At 37.3% G+C, this 17,227-nt stretch overlaps 1 protein-coding gene across 3 annotated transcripts; it reads right to left on the bottom strand.

Moving 5' to 3' along the window:
* Positions 1 to 475: 475 nt before the first annotated feature.
* Positions 476 to 13,407, bottom strand: LOC107769540 (protein EMSY-LIKE 3-like). Of its 3 annotated transcripts, none has more exons than XM_016588764.2 (10): positions 13,026 to 13,407; positions 9,950 to 10,164; positions 9,749 to 9,858; positions 9,380 to 9,632; positions 9,087 to 9,290; positions 8,935 to 9,003; positions 5,889 to 6,131; positions 5,737 to 5,805; positions 5,584 to 5,647; positions 476 to 872 (listed from the first exon to the last, which is right to left on the bottom strand). In XM_016588764.2, the coding sequence occupies exons 1-10, from the start codon at positions 13,051 to 13,053 to the stop codon at positions 829 to 831; spliced, it is 1,299 nt and encodes a 432-aa protein (XP_016444250.2). In that variant the 5' UTR covers positions 13,054 to 13,407; the 3' UTR covers positions 476 to 828. The 3 variants fall into 3 exon arrangements, with proteins under 3 accessions (XP_016444250.2, XP_075102162.1, XP_075102161.1); XM_075246060.1 differs by lacking the exon at positions 476 to 872 and adding an exon at positions 1,404 to 1,595; XM_075246061.1 differs by lacking the exons at positions 476 to 872; positions 8,935 to 9,003 and adding an exon at positions 1,401 to 1,595 and having other exon boundaries at positions 13,026 to 13,316.
* Positions 13,408 to 17,227: the final 3,820 nt, after the last annotated feature.

The raw sequence follows: 17,227 nt of genomic DNA on the forward strand, positions 1-17,227 counted from the left end.
ACCAAAAGTGCTTATAAGTCAAAAAAATCATAAGCTGGGGTGACCAACTTATAAGCCAAGTGCTTATAAGCTCTTTTTGGTGTTTACCGAACGCGTAGATAAGTTAAAAAAATACTTGTAAGCTAGTTTGATCAATTTATAAGCTTAGCGAAACACCCTACAAATAACTGAGACTTCTAAGGAACCACATTTAACTTGGGCCGGAAGTGGAAAGAAGTCGGCCAAGTCTTATTTACTGCATTCACCTAAAGTTGTTTCTCTATTTAGAAATGGCTTTCAGGTAATTCCATTTGTTTAAGTAGTGACTCCTTAATAACCATCACGTTTCATTTCAATGAGATGTCTACATTTTAGCGACAGACAAGTAATGATAAGCAATCTCAAGCTATATTCTTCAAGCAGTATTGATGCTAAAACACACCTGGCTATATGAGCCACTTCACTGCCAAAACTACGAACGAAATAGGAATAACAATTGCACAAGAAAAAATGGGATGTCATAATCCAAGTGCTAGCTGCCAAAATTTTTTTACACCATCACATGTAAAATTGCTACGATGATTAATTTTACAAGAGCGCTAACCTGTAACCACGGGAAATAAATCAGTCCTGACTACAAATTGGTGTCTATTCAAAGAACTAGACTACAATAAATTAATGTTAGCCAGGCGTTTCTTGAAGCTGGCATTATACAACAGACCTAAAATCATTCTGCGCACCGACATTGGAAACAATGTTTTACACATCTTGCCTTCCTCTATGTGTATGTTATTTTTAGGTGGATCGATACCCAGCTGTTCTGTACTACTCACCGCCATGATATTCCTGTCACTCCCGATCCATTGCTTGTCCATGCATGAAGTGGCGTTCATCTGCAACAGTATAAAGACATACTGAATAACAGGAAAGAAAGAATTTGAACGAATAGAAAGCTGATGAAGGGCCTTGGAAGTTTATAACAGTGCATCCACAAACAGCTCGAACAATACCAGATACTATGACATAAAAGCAATACAATTGATTTTGATTTATCCTATTAGTATTTATTATAGACATTATTGTTATTACCATCGTTATTAGTGCTTTCTCATCTAGCCAAATACATGGGACGTTTCAGTTTGGTTTTGTAGGTCTGCAAAAACACAACACTGGAGATTACATGTTTCACTGTCGCTGACAATAATACTGATGGTGGAATACATTCTAGGCTTAATACATATGCAGCCCCTTAAACTTGTCCGGATTTTTCATTTAGACACTTATACTATGCCTTGTTCCAATCGAGCACCTGAACTCCTTCATCAGTGTGTCTATCAGACACAACATGCTGACATGGCATGGTGTTTGCTTCACACCAAAAAGCTGAGCGCGTGAATGGATGGAAATTTCAACCTCTCACCTCCCAAGCTCCAGCTCCATCTTGAGGTCAAGAAATATCATCCTTGCCTTCGACTTCAAATGGGGTTTGGATTTTTGTTCTTGCCATAGTCCACCAGAGATAACATCCACCATCACCATTTTTATTAATCATCTCCAACTTCACAGCTGAGAGGGGAGAAAGTTTGACGATCGGCGTGCCGCTGGCTCTAAAGCAGCTTGACAAAATGCCAGTCCGAAGATAGTAGAGAAACACATTAACATAGATAGAAGAAAATATAATTGTCTTGGTATATATTTTGATATTTACTAGAAAATTTCTAAAAAGCATTGCTTGGACTTTCCCCGGAACAAACCCAGGAGCCAACACCATCACCGGTAAACAACTGACCACCAGAGAGTATCCCATAGTTCCATCCATATATTCCGCAACACATTACAAACAGAAAAAACCTTAAGAAAAAATCAACAGACATGACATGAATATGAGCAAGAAGATGGAGAGGTCACCGGATGAATATTTTCCGGCCGAACTCCGGTGAAGTTCTTCACTGTACTTGAAACTGATGAGTGCAGGTTTTGTGGGGGGAGAAACGCAATGGAGCAGAGAATAGAAAATGAGAGAAATTAATAAGGTCTTGTTCTGAATAGAAATTATACGAGTCGGCCCCGATTAAGACTATGGGAAACTACCGAATATGTTCTTCTAACTTAGATAATGAGGGAGAGAAATTAGTGGTCAATGGCTGAAGGGAGGGGAGGAAGGGGTTCAACTGAAACGGATTTTTTTTCTTCTGATGTGTCTAAATTTCATTGGTTACATTTTTAAAGTTAACGCGTGAATCTCACACATTTAAGTGTTTGGACTGACAGTAAAAAATGTGTTCAATAGACACTTTCAATACACTTAAAGTGCTCAATAGGTAACACCTTTAGTTAAGGTGTCTAAATGGAAAACTCTTGCAAGTTTAAGGGGCCATCTATGTATTCAGCCTACATTCTACATGGTACACATTCCCACGCCCACCCCACCCCCCCAAAAAAAAACGTTTTTACTTTCACTTCCACAAATCACCTTTTTCACGTGGACGAAATGTTCACTCATCAAAATCATTATCATATGTAAATCCAGTAAACCTGGAGAACATTCTAATTTTACCATACCAAAGGGTGTGGTCTAGTGGTCAACGAAGTTGATGCAAACTTTGGAGATTCCGTTTCAAATTCCAGCAGAAACAAAAAACACTAAGGTGATTTCTTATTTTTTTTATTGTTTTTTTTAGAAAGGTATCGGTGATTTGTTCCATTCTGCATAAACCTTGGTGAATGGAGTTATTCAGTACTTATACTGGTGGGAGGTAACAGGCACACCGATGAAATAGTCAAGGTGTGTCATTATCACCACAAAGAAAAAAACAAAATCAACAATAGTTTATTTTACCTTTTACATGGCATTTACTTCTTGATCTATCCCTTTTCTATTTATTTATTTATTCTTTTTGTATGGGGTGGTCTGGGGGTCTATCGTTAAAAGCCTCCCTACCCTCAAGGTAGGGGTAAAGTATGCGTACACACTACACTCCCCACACCCCATGTGTGGGATTATACTGGGTTTGTTGTTTTTGTGTGGGGTGGCCTGAGACTAAGATGAATTTAAATGGGCAACATGGTAAGTGAGTTCATATAACTATCCCCAACTTGTTTGGAATTGAGGCATAGTTATTTTCCTGTGTGGTGGCTGGGTTTTGTGCATTTAGGGTCAGAGGTCCACTACAACCAAGTGGTATTCATGGGCTATGTGACACCAGTGTTATGAAAAGCGCGAAGCGAAGCGTAGCAGTCATAGTCGCTTCTGGTGGGTGAAGCGTAACAGGTGTTTGGAAGAGACCGCTTCTGCCAAAAAGCGCTAGCGAAGCGTGAAGCGACTGAAGTGCTCGCTTCTGTCTTTTAAGTGACACTGCCAACGGTACTTAAATGAAAAAATAAAAAAGCTCAGTCTTTCTTTACAAAATCAACAAGCAGCGACTACGATTTCGATTTTCAGCACTCTTCTTCTTTAAGTTCAAGCCCGGTTATGTTTTCTTCTTCTCGTTTCAGTGCTTAAAATAACAGCGAAATGCTGCCAAATTTTTTTTTTCCTTCAGTTTTTCTTCTTTTTTTCATTCTCTTCTTCTTCTTCTTTTTATTTTCGTTTCGGTCCTTGAAATGCTACCATTTTTTTTTCTTCCAATCTTCATCTTTTGTTCTTACTGCCATTTTTTTTTGTGCAGATTCTTAAGTTGTTCTTTTAACGGCACCAAAAGCCATCTTTTGTGCTTTAATTGATGCTACTCTTTAGTTTTACATTGAAGTATTGAATATTTGCTTACAGTTACATATGTTGTCTATGCAGTATTTATTTTAGTTTTATTTTTAATCCAGCTTCACTTAAAAAAAGTGAGCGCTTCGCTCTTCGCTTTTCGCTTCACGCTTTAAGCAAAACAGGACTTGTCGCTTTACCTTGCTTCACGCTCTTCACAACACTGTGTGACACCGACAATAGGTATGTGATCAAAGAAGCGAAAGCATTGAATTGCTATGTTAGCATAGGTAGTGGCAGAATGTTGGCTTCGGTAGTACTTCCTGGCAGTACTTTCACTGTATGAGATAGAGAACATACTGATGTACTTTCGTTTTTATTCTTATTTCTGGGTATAAATTATGCACAGGCAAGGCACTTTAGGACATCCATATGGGATTCTGACACAAAAAGTTCTATTTGTTGTCTTCATTTTTTTTATTGGAAACAGAAAAAGTAGGAATCAAATTAACTCAGAATAAGAAGTCACACTAGGTCAGAGAGTGTTCACTTGTTTCCAGTCCTCATTTTCACAGAAACCCCCAAAAACTTTCCCACATATTTTTCCATTGAAAAACATGGTTTTATCTGTGAACCATTTAAAAAGAAAGCCTGAAATAATTGGGGCAAGCTCCATATGGACTCTATTCATCTGTTCCTTCAAACCACCAGTTGCTCCATTACTCCTAGCCTCTCCTTGCCTCATCACAACCTTCGGTGTGAAAGCAATTTGACCCCCTAACCTGGGTATTAAACTGCACGCCAACCTCCATCAGTTTCACAAGAATTTAAGTTTCCTCATTAAATCCAGAACTCTTCTTTCCATCATTACTCTTTCTGGACTTCCCGCTAATGCTCCAATTAATGCTCATAGACCTTCAAATTGTCACCATTAATAAAGACTATTATTTCTATTTAGCCATTTGAGTGGAGTGGTCCAGTCAGTCTATTAAATCAGGATCCTCACTTTTTCTAATGCAAATTAGAAACATCATAGATGCCAAAACATCCATGACTTCTTTCATTCTAGCAATTATTTGTTTATTTCTTTTTCACAAGAGCTTTAAAATTACTAATGAATTTTAGATGAATTGGAACACTTTCATACTTTTTTTTTTTTTTTCCCTGAAGGGGAGCCTGGGCGTAACTGGTAAAGTTGCTGCCATGTGACCAAGAGGTCACGGGTTCGAGCCGTGGAAACCGCCTCTTGCAGATATGCAGGGTAAGACTGCGTACAATAGACCTTTGTGGTCCGGCCCTTTCCCGGACCCCGCGCATAGCGGGAGCTTAGTGCACCGGGCTGCCCTTTTTCATACTTTTTTTTATTTTGTAGAAATCGAAGACGTCCAGGCCAGCTTGTGCGCGCCCCAACTAATCCACTGAGTACCTGTTACCTCCCACCAACACAAGCACCAAGTATCTCAGGCGACCAAGGCTTAGAGAACAACAACAACAAACCCAGCGAAATCCCACAGGTGAGGACACAAGCACCAAGTAACTCAGGCAACCAAGGCTTAGAGAACAACAACAACAACAACAAAAAAAAACCCAGCGAAATCCCACAAGTGAAGTCTGGGAAGGGTAGTGTGTACACAGGCCTTACTCCTTCCTTATGAGGGTAGAGAGGTTGTTTCCAGTAGACCTTCGGCCGACCAAGGCTTAGAGAGACGATAAAAAATCACCTAGTATTTTTTACAATGGCATACTTAATTATTCGTTGTTTTTATTTATTACTTGTACAATACAAAGGTTCAAAGTGTAAGGACTTCAGACTTAGGAAAGGTCATAGGGATTCCCCAAATCCAAATTATTTTACGACAATGTCTAAAATGAAAAAGAAATGAAAAACCATTTCCACAAAGTCATACCACTTTCACCATCAGATAACTCTCCAAGCCTTGAAATGGCATCTAGAAGTGCTTGTTCATGCTCCTGCACATTTAAAAAGCACTCGGTATCCTTGTGCAATTAATACGTGGGTATTAAGAATTAACGCGATTGGAAAGTTGAGTGTCACAAACCTTCAGCACTTTCTTTGCCTTCTCAAACTCAAGAGGATCTGGATGGCCGGCGCCAAAAATCCTCTCCACCTGACCACATTCACTAGTCAATGAATCAAATGCACAAAGTGAAAGATCTACATGTGAGGCCTGTTAACAAATGCAGCACTTACCTCTTTGATGAGTGTATCAGTATGAAGTAACTGAATATCATCAGATCCTTTCTTTCCTATGCCATTCTGTGATATTGGAAAATCTTTTCTGGATTGAGCTTTAGTCAACCCCCTACCTCTCCCTGCACCTGGAGCACTATCATGTCCAGCAGGTCTACTCATGACATGACCTGATCCACCATAATTTCCATGATGAGAAATTCCAGGTTCTTCGCCCTCCCACTGAATATCCTCAGGAGAAATCTGTCACAGTAGGGATATACAAGTCTAAACTTTGAAGAAGCTCTTCAAAAAAACTGAAGGAAATGTTGGAAGACAGAAACTGACTACCATATGCCAGAGCTTGTTTCTTTTTTCGTTTTGATAAACTTTACCACAAGCAAGTTAAGAAAAATTAATGACAGATGAATGAGGAGCTATATTAACAGGAAACCGCAAGTTTGTTCACATTTTTGGAATATCAGGCATGTATCAGACATGCATTTTGACGCCTCTCCAAAATACTGCAGATCATATCATGCAATACCAGTCTAAGAAAAGAGGCTGAGAAAGTTTTTGCAACCAAAATCTCCACACATTGTATGTCACACACATTAACTTTTATAACCAAGATAATATGTCATTCATTTGGAATAGCAATCAACAGAGCAAGTTAGTATGTCAATATCAGAACCAGAAGTTTTCTTGTGTGATTAATGCAAGTCCAATAATCATATATTGGATATATAACTAATGCCTAAAAATTCACTGCAAGTAGTCCAGTTAAAATTTCCAATTTATTTCAGTAGACATCCAGGTCACTAAAATCAATTGCCACAAAGTGACCTGTATTCCAACAACCATAGCTCAAAGTAGTCATGTCTACATTCTTCATATAACATTCAACTGCTGGTGAAATAAAACCCTGTACAACTTAGAAAAAAGGTAACAGTGAAAATTTGAAAAATGGTACACTCTGAAACAGCTAAAAAACTGCTCTCCACCTCAGAAGAGATGAAAACAGGTAAGTGGATGTGTTTGTATAACTGACCTAAGATAATATACGCTTTTTGTAATTAAGTAAAACTCCATTCTAACCTAGATATAGAAGATCCACAGAATAAGATAATATATTATTTTCCAGAGACAAACTTCCCAAAACCTAGATGCAAGACAACTCTAGTTCACTAAAAGACTGACAAAGTTACTCACATATGTATGCTCCTTGAAAGAAAACATAAGCTACCTCAATAAACTCAGACCAAAAAAAAAAATCCCACCCGACTGACATGGCATCTCACCCGTGCACCAGCAATGCTCCAGACAAATGCTTAACCAGGACGAGAAAGTAAGCCTATCATATAACATGATACACCTAAAACAGCTTTTGTTTTTTGATAAAAAGAAATCCATGAGGGTTAATGGTGCACAAATCAAAACTGGGAGCCCCCCCCCCCCACACACACACCCTTCTCCACTTAAATACCAGGCTTTTGTCTCCGGCATGGTTCGAACCCGTGACATGCGCCTACTCCACACATCACTTGCTGCGCCGCTCTTACCACTAGAACAAAGCCCGGGGGCAACATTTAAAACAGAATTACAAAAGCTAAAATATCAATCATTAGGATGATACAGTCAAAGGAGGTGAAAACAAACTCAGCAATATATGGATGACGAAAAGGAAATTTCACGATATCACTACTTAGCAATATGATAAATAACGAACTTGAACAACCAAACAATATGGACATCATCCATCCCGAAGTGAACTACACTACATTGAGAATGTCAGAACTCATAGATAAACAATGGAGCTGTCTTGGTTTCACTAGTTTACTTAGATATACTAGAGCATTGCGCTGACACTTATACAGGGTTCTGCCAACGCATATTCCAGAAAATGGAAGTGTGAAGCAGCCTCCCAAACTTCGTTAGATTTGGAAACACACATGCAACGAATATGGTTTTTACCATGAATTAGGCAGCAAGGGAAAAACCCAGTTACCTATAAAATTTACGGGTAATAGGTAGAAAAAGTAGAACATCTATATTTGCTCATCAAAATATGTGGTAGTTATGTCTTATCAAGGGGAAATCAAGTCAAGTAAAGTTCACATGCGTTTTTTGCCCTTCCCAGCTCTTTTTGAAGGAAGTGGTCTGATTTCATAATTAAGAATAGTTTTGAACTTTCATTCTGAATCTCTCTTACTATTTCCTATCACTTTCTTGTAAGTGCAAACTTGCCATGAAAAGTTTAAGACATGCTTGACCAAAATACAAGCCAATGGAATATATAGCATACACTATTTCCAAGTGTGAGGATGTTGAGATGGATGTGCGGACATACCAGAAAAGACAAGATTAGGAATGAACTTATTAGGGACAAGGTGAGAGTGGCCTCTGTGGAGGACAAGTTGCGGGAATCGAGGTTGTGATGGTTCAGGCATGTAAATAGGAGAGACATAAATGCTCCGGTCAGGATGTGTGAGAGGTTGACCATGGCAGGCTTGAGAAAGGGCGGGGTAGGCCAAAGAAGTATTGGGGAGAGGTGATTAGGTGATTAGGCAGGACATGTCATTGCTTCACCTCTTCGAGGACATGACTCACGATAGGAAGGTGTAGAGGTCGAAGATTAAGGTGGTAGGTTGACAGGTAGTTGTGAGTTTCTCCTAGGCTTACCAATAGTACTAGTACTATTCTTGTAGTCTCTTATTCCTGGTTCGTTATTACTTGTTATATCATTCGCTCCCATTACCATATTACATTACTACTGCTTTTGCTTGTTGCTTTATTTTTACTGTTCCTTAAGCCGAGGGTCTATCAGGATCAGCCTCTCTGCCTTTATAGGGTAAGGGGTAAGGCTGCATACACACTACCCTTTGCAGACCCCATGTATGGGATTAAGCTGGGTTTGTTGTTGTTGTTGTACACTATTTCCAAGTGTATAATAGCAATGTTTCATGGCAGCAGCAACCACATAAACCAATACGAAAGGATTTACCAACAGGACAACCCAAAAAGTCATTTAACTGTTTTATTCCATGAGAATATAGCATCTAACTACCTCAGCAAGGTTGACCCATTCCCATGTCTCATTTGCAGTACCCATGTCATAAACAAGAGCATGTCTACCCTGAAAATTTGCAAGAAGATTTCAGCATTCAACCGTGGGGAGAAAAAAGAGTAAATATTCCAATTAAAAAGGATCAGGCATACCTCAGCTGGATTATAATCAGTTATAACTGCTTCATAAAAATTATTGTCATCAGGCCATCTAGTCCTCACTTTCCTTCCAACCAATGGATCAGATGATGCTGCCTCAGCAGGTTCAGAAAACCGATTACCGAGTTGGGCTCTTCCTGAAGGACCAGGAGTAGGGTACTGCATTTTCATTGAAGACGCACCAGGCATCATCTGGCCCTATGAAGATATACATAGCAGGAAAATATCAGAACTATAGACTGATTTGTACCGCAAGCTTTCACGTTTTTTAGCAACATCTGACTTACAGATTTATGTTTTTTCCCCTTCGGCCCCGCAATAGGTCCTCTCTTGGCAGCGGATGAAAATGGCTGGTTTGCAGCAGTCACCGCAGGTAGAAGAAAAGTAGGAGATGGCCCAGCAAAGGATTGAGAAGGTAAAGACGGGGCAATCTTCTGTTTCTTCCGTGAAGCTGAAATGGAGGGGCTGGGTATTGGATCATGAACAGATTGACCACCACCAAGCATACCAGATTGATGCCCACCAGATTGCCTCCACTCCCTAAAAGCAATAGAGTAACAATTAGCCCCCAAAACTTTGACAAACTCCAAACTACAGAAAGACTCACCAAAAAAATTCAAGCGGGAGAAAGTGAGCCTGCTAGCTAGAGAGCTAACCTAATTCTTCTGATGACATCATCATTATTAACTCTAGCAAGAAGTTCTCTATGTTCTTCATTGGACAACCGTAACTCTTTTCTTAACTCGGTTATCAAACTTTCTTTCTCCTGAAGAAAATATATTAATCAAGTAGTCATTTAAACCTGATCAAACAAATACAAATATTAGATTAACGAGTACAGTAATAACAGAATATACCCATGTAATGGCATCAGCTTGAGCTTTAAAGGCTCTCAGAACCGAACTGTATGCTTCTTGCTCAAGTTGATGAATTTGGGCCTCCATATCTGTTTCTCCGTAAATTCTCGGATAGGGAACAGAACCAATGACAGCAGATCTTCCATTTCCAGTAATTCGACCACCACCTCTGGGAATCCTATTTTGATGTGATGGAGGAAGATCATCATCAGTTCCTGCATTAATATCGACAGTTTGTGAGATCTAGAACGTCAGCAACCCTATGCATTGTAAGAAATTAAAAACACAAAACAAATTATAAAACTTATCTATATTAGCACCATACTATCTATCTATACTATATTAAAAGCACGAACACCCTTAGCAAAATGTGGTTCATCTCTTTTACCCTTTTAAATAGAATTCACATTGGAATACATAGTCATTTGATTATTTTCCTAATAATTAGAAATAATCACTTAATTAATTCCTTACTATTTATGGGTAGTCATTAAATTATTCCCCTAATATTTAGAAATTTAATTTTTCAATTCCTTTCCATTCTAGAATTTCAAGCACTTTTATTTCATACTAGGAAAGTATGTTCATTTTCAACTCCAATTATTATTTAGGAGTATTAAATCTTTCCTAAACATAGAAGGTAAGTTTCTTTTAACCACAAAGTTATATTTTTTAGTCAAATTAAAAAAGAACCTAATTGCCAATGAGCATACAAATAAAGAAGAAAATAATATACACACGTACAACTACACAAACACGAAGGGTACGTAAGTAGAAATTAATATAAATTCTTTCACCAAAAAAATAATTTAAATTCATCCCAACTACATACCAACATTTTAGATATATATCAGATTTCTAACGATAAATTTAAGTATAATCATATATTATGTTTATAACTTTATGAAGCATATTAGGTAGTTTAAATGAATATAGGTTATTTTACTATGTTAAAATCAACTAATTATTTCAAAATCATAGATGCACAAGCTTCCCAATCAATTTTCAAAGTTGTATTGTATTTGTTGCACATAATTCTCACCTGAACAACTATACGTGACACTATTAAGAGAAAGATTAATGTCAGATAACAAAAGTTAGATCATGATAAAACAACCAAAATGACATAAAGGAACATACACCAAATATTCATAAAGAAGTATTAGGTGAGATATGATCATATAAAGTGTTTGTACCTCATAAAATCAAAATTGATGTAATTACATAATCTAACTAACAAATTTAATTGGCCAACTTCGCAATAGACGGTGTAAATCAGTTGGATTTCAACTCCTGTTTCATAAGCAATTCTCTTTCCTGCGTACTTTCCTCCAACAAAATCAAGGGCAATGGATACGAAAGTACTGTTGTAAAGTTTCGTCGTTTATCTCATTGTCCATAAATGCAGATAACTGTTGCGTGTAGTCAAAAAGAAAAAAAGATCAAACTAGAGGTGTGGTTAACTAATACTATCCATGACTATTAACTAAAAGAAATAAGAGTGATTATTAGCATTTGTAATGTTTTATCATCATAAGACTGATCAGATCTGTCTATAAAGGATGCATGAGAACCTAGGTCTATTCCTCACAAAAATTCAAATAATGACGCATCTGAGGACTTTTGTGCGGCAAAGTTTCTTCTTTTATAGAGTTAGATAAATGGGGTTGACATTTATCATTTTCAGGAACAAAGAATTTTTCCGTTGATTTTTATTTAATAAATGGACATATAGGATCAGTACTCATCGTTTTCATGAACTTATACTTTTAATTTTTTTTAACTCAAACATAATTTATATATTTATGAAATTCTCTGAGAAAAATTATACTCATCGAGACAGGAACATGTGCAATGCGCGTATCCTAAGGCTAGTTAATAAAGACACCTAAACCTAATGAAAACACCTAGCATTATCCAACTGTCACCTCCTCCGACAGGGACTAATGACGGGCATGGATTCGAACAACTACATAAAACAAGAAGGATCCTCACCCTACTGCTCTTGATATGCAAAACAAGGATCACATTCTGCCAATATACATTGAAACTAAGACTAAGCTGCATTGAGAGTACCAACAATAACATCCATAAAACAATCTTAAGCTAGTTAGGCAGGCTATATGATTTCCATTTCGCTCTATTTATAACCGTTTCAATAATAAATAATATGGGGTTATCTAACACTAGAGGTTCTTTACATTTTCTATTGACATACAAATCTCTAAAAGGATGAAAACCTAATATAAGCATACCAACATGTCTAAGCTTAAAGCCAAACTAGTCGGTATCGCCTACATGGATCTTTTGCTTCCATAAAGTTTATTATTTTTTTATTGCCAAGTTTCCATTCATTTCTGAGAGATTCTATGTCTTTTGAAGCAACTTCCTCCCATGTGATTTTAAGTTTGTTTTAACCCTTCATTCACGCCTGCCTACAAACTGATGTACTTGGAGATTAATGTAAGATGTGACTAAACCACCTCAAGCAAATTTCTCTGACCTTATACCACTTCTAAAAATTCGAAACTAAAATTTCAACTTTTACTATATGTCAGATCACGACTCTTCAAGTTCAGTACACATCCATAATATAAATTCAGCTAACAAATATGGTTCACAATTTTTTATAACATAACAAGATAAATGTTTTAATTCTTTTTAAATGATAGATATTAAGTAATGTGTTTTAACTTTGAGCCCATTATTTCATTAAACACATTAATTCTAGCAAGAAAGCAATTTAAACTTCTCAAAAGACAATAACCAAGGAAGGGGACACATACAGGAAAGCAAATAACACCAACCAAAAAGCATTAGTTAAACTGACGAACACATCTCAAAGAAAAAGAATTCCTTAAAATAAGCCGGATACAGATTTTAATACAATTGCTCAAAATTTCCAAGTCCCAAAAACCTAGTCACAGTAATACGAGACAAAAACAATCGGAAAATTTCATCTAAATAACAATGTACGTGCTAATTCCACTAACCCCAACCCCAAACCACACTATAAAACCCTATTTGAATGAAAACAAAAATAAAGATCAATTTTTTTGTCAATGTAAAAACTCACCACTGCTATCATACAGCTCGTAGTCCATAGCCAGCTCGTAAACAGGAACTTCGAGCACCGAATAGAATAGAGCGTCGCCGAAAATATGTCAAATCAAATTGAACTAGAACCCGACGGGAAAAAAAAAAGAACCAGAGGCGACGCCGTTTGGGAGTCCAAAATTAAGTGTTAGGGTTTTACAAGTAAGCAAATCAATCAATTGGGCGTGATTTGGGAAGGGAGAGTATGAGTTCGGGAACGCGGACGTGAAATAAATTTTTCTATTGAGCTTAATGTTAGGATTTGAATTCCGTCTCCTTTGATCTTTTTCGCTGTTTTCTTTTTTTCCCGTTTGATCATTTGTTTGTCGAATCGAATTTACCACGTGAGGAAAAGCACGTGTGGCTTGGGAGCTGATTAATGAGTGTAACTAGTAGCAATGTTTGACCCAAGCTATTAAGAGAACGATATGGATGGTTGTAGGGGCGACTCTGATGCTAAGGCCAGTGAGACTGTTTGGCCAAGCTTCTCCAGAGGTCAAAAGTATTTTTTTTTCGAATTTTTTTTTTCTAACTTAGGTGTTTGGCCAAGCTTTTTCTTTGGGCAAGCTTTTCTTTCCTTTGCTATTACTTTGAATGTTTTGATGTTTTGATGTTTTGCTCTTGCGACTTCAGGCATGATTATGGTTTAAAGTCAATCACTCCCAAGCGGAGATTATTTTATATTTTTTAATGCAAAGCTCTCCCAACAAGCGGAGACGTACTCCACGAATCAAGTTCTCCCAACAAGCGGAGACATTTCCTCAGTGCAAAGCTCTCCCAACAAGAGGAGACGCACTCTACAAGTCAAGCTCTCCCAACAAGTGGAGACATTTTTCAATGCTCTGACAGCTGCGGAATGGTACATAACTCGGCTAACAAATCGAGTCAAGATCAAGTATCCCAATATCCCGATCCCAAAGAATGGCTCTCCGGCAGCCAGTGATCATCATTCCTGCATCATTTACATCACATCTTAATATATTATGCATTGCAATATATGGGTATATGTGTATTTCATTTTTTTGTAGGAACAATTATCGCAACGTGGAACTCTTTCTACGCAGCAAACCAAACTACAACACTATGAGGGACAACAAACTCATTAGCGGGCCAAGGATCCAAGTTCAAACATAAAACGACTAGTGGAACTCTAAATCTTCAAATCCTTCAAGTCAAGCAGCAAATTCAAGCCATCGCCAGTGCCTAGTCCTCTGTCTCGCTGTATCGTCATAATACGATACTGGGGTAGTTCCTGCGAGTATCGCTTCCTCAAAAATCTTCACTCCAGAACTACATGAGGCCTGATCCTCCTTAAGCTCGAGGTATGTAAGCAAACCAAAGCCAAAATTCGGCCCTCAATTCCTCCAAAATCTTCCTGAAATCTTCCTTAACTCTCCCTAAATCCTGCTATCCATAATCTTCCTTAAATCCATATGTCGCTCCTGCAATGCATGCCTAAAGTCGGAACAAAATTGGCATTGGTTCAATTTCTTTGCCTGAAAACTCTTTCATCGTCTCCGGCCAAAGAGGGGCCGCTGTTGACGGCCCATTTTGACCCTCCCTTTTAAAATTAATTTAGTTATACTTAATAATTTTCGATGAATGTTTTGAAAGTACTTTTATCAATAAATACTTATTTTACAAAATTAACTAGGTATTAGTAGTTTTGAAATTAATAACTTAGTTTCAGTATTATGTTAATATACTTATCATTTTTAGATTATTAAAATAAAATACACCACATAGGTTTTATAATTAATTTAGCGAATTATTTTTCAATTTTAGTTAAATAGGTCACTATGTTAATAATTTGAAGTTAGTGTCATAATTTAGAAGATAAAGTATTTTGTAAATAATTACAATAATTAGTATTATATTTGATAATTATAATTTTACTACATTTTATTGGAAATTAATTAAGTTTAATAAAATCAATTTTAGAAGGGGTTAAAACTAAAGGGGATACAATTGCAATTCATAATTAAAATACAAGTGGCTATTTTCTAAATTAATTCCAGCTCAAAGACAAGCCCAATCCGAAAAATACCCAGTCCAAACACCCCATCTCTTTTCATATTGGCAATCCGGGTCACTCTCCCTAAACCAATCATAACCTGCCACGTCACTCACCTATCTCACTCACAAAGAAAGCACAATGAATCTGGACCATTGATCTATCAGATCAACGGGCCGCGTTTTATCCTCATTTTTTCTTTAATTTTAGTACTCCACCAGACTCAATCTTAGCCGTCCAAATCCAACAATCCAACGGTCGTGACTTTTTTACATTTTAATTCTTTAATGCCCAAATTATTAGGGTCGTTGATCAATAGATCCAACGGTCCAGATTCCATCTCTCACTCTTAAACCTAAAGACCAGCCCCCAATACCCCAAAACCCTAAATCATTTCCCTAAACACTCAGCCGCCCCCCTTTCCTCTTCTTCTCTCATCTCTCTCAAACCCATAGACCCATCAATCACCCAAACCTTGCACTAATTAGATCAAGGTCATGAATTCATCAAAGAATCATTCTTTTTGTCTTCCCTAACCGTGAATCCTGCTGATACCTTCCCCCTTTGTCATTGCACTTCAAAATTCCTCAAATTCGAACCCTAACCTTCAAAGACGAAACCCCAACTCACCATCGATCTTTGAAATCCATGGCATGCATGGCCGTCCGTTCTGTCTCTGTACTATGAAACTCATCACTCTCTTTCCATTCTCATCATTTAATCTCAATAGCCCTAATATCGAAGTCATAGACCTAAGTATGAAATCTCAAATCATCTTATATTTTCTTATGCTCTTTCAAATCAAGGCGCATGGGAGCCACCTCAGAACCTCATTATGACTATTCGAGGTCCAGAGGTCAAATGCAATGACCTCTGGACATTGGGGCTTTACCCGATGGGTTTTTCCTTCAACGGTTAACTTCCCTCCTCTCAGGTAAAATCCCTAACGATTTCCCCCTCCGTCTCTCTGATTTTTACTCGCATATGCTTGCATCATCTAGTAATCGTCATCTTCTACTACTGAATTTGAATGTGTTGAAACCCTAAGCCATTAATGGCACTATAAAAGGGGCTTTCAATGCTCTCACCAACCAGACATAAGACACAAGAAAAACCTAACATCTTCAACTTACTGAGCTAACATACTCAATAGACAAAAAAGCTATCATAAAATTACTTAGAAAATCTCGCTTTTAATTCTGAGTAGTAAATTTAGCTAGGGTTCTAATTAGTTTCTGGTTTCTATATAATTGTGAGTATTGCACTGGTCATGGGAGTTCTTGATTCTATACGGCTAAACAAGAGCCTTTTGTTTGGTTTGCTGCTCAAGAGGAGGTCAGTATGCATCCATCATCTCTCTCTTAATTGCTTCATTTGAAAATCATGAATGTGTTATTGTTTTCCTGATTAACTGCTTAGTCTATAATGTTTATTTAGCCTTTAATTGTTTATTTTGGTTCACTATGACTTGTTAATGATCTATGATAAGTTGTTGTATTTTTCTAATGTTAATTAGGTGGCTGTGTGACTTTAATATCCTCAATTTCTGTATTGAACCTATGTGTTTAATTTGCTTAACCTGATGATTTCTCACATATGCCTAGGACCTCAGACCTTACTCTAATGTTTTGTTATAATCTTCATGCTGCATTTTGAGTTCTGTTTCACTTAATGTTCTGTTATAACCTTCATGCTTATCATGCTGTATTGTGAATTCTGTTCTACTTAATGTTCAATTATAAGTCCTCATGATTCATCATGTTATATTATCCTGAGTTCTGTTACTCTGTATTTAGGTTCTGCTATAGTCATCATGTTTAACATGCAACACCCTTCTAAATTCTCCTATCCTACCTAGGCTTTTGTGTTTATCATGCCATATTCTTTGAGTTCTGTTATGCTTAGGGTTGTTGTTGCAGTCTTCATGTTCATCATTTCCATATTCTTTGAGTTCTCTCATGCTATACTTAGGGTTGTTATTGCAGTCTCCATATTTATCATGCTATGCTCTTTTGCGTTCTATCATGCTAAATTTGGGATGTTGTTAGATAACTTTAGCTAGGGTATATATGAAATACATAGGATAACCTTGCCTCACTAGGTTAAGGCTTGTGAAACCTGAGTGTTTAAAATGCTTTCATAAATGTTTATTAGTGCAAAGTATCCTT

This window comes from Nicotiana tabacum, chromosome 23 (genome assembly GCF_000715075.1).
Source record: "Nicotiana tabacum cultivar K326 chromosome 23, ASM71507v2, whole genome shotgun sequence".
NCBI lineage: Eukaryota > Viridiplantae > Streptophyta > Magnoliopsida > Solanales > Solanaceae > Nicotiana > Nicotiana tabacum.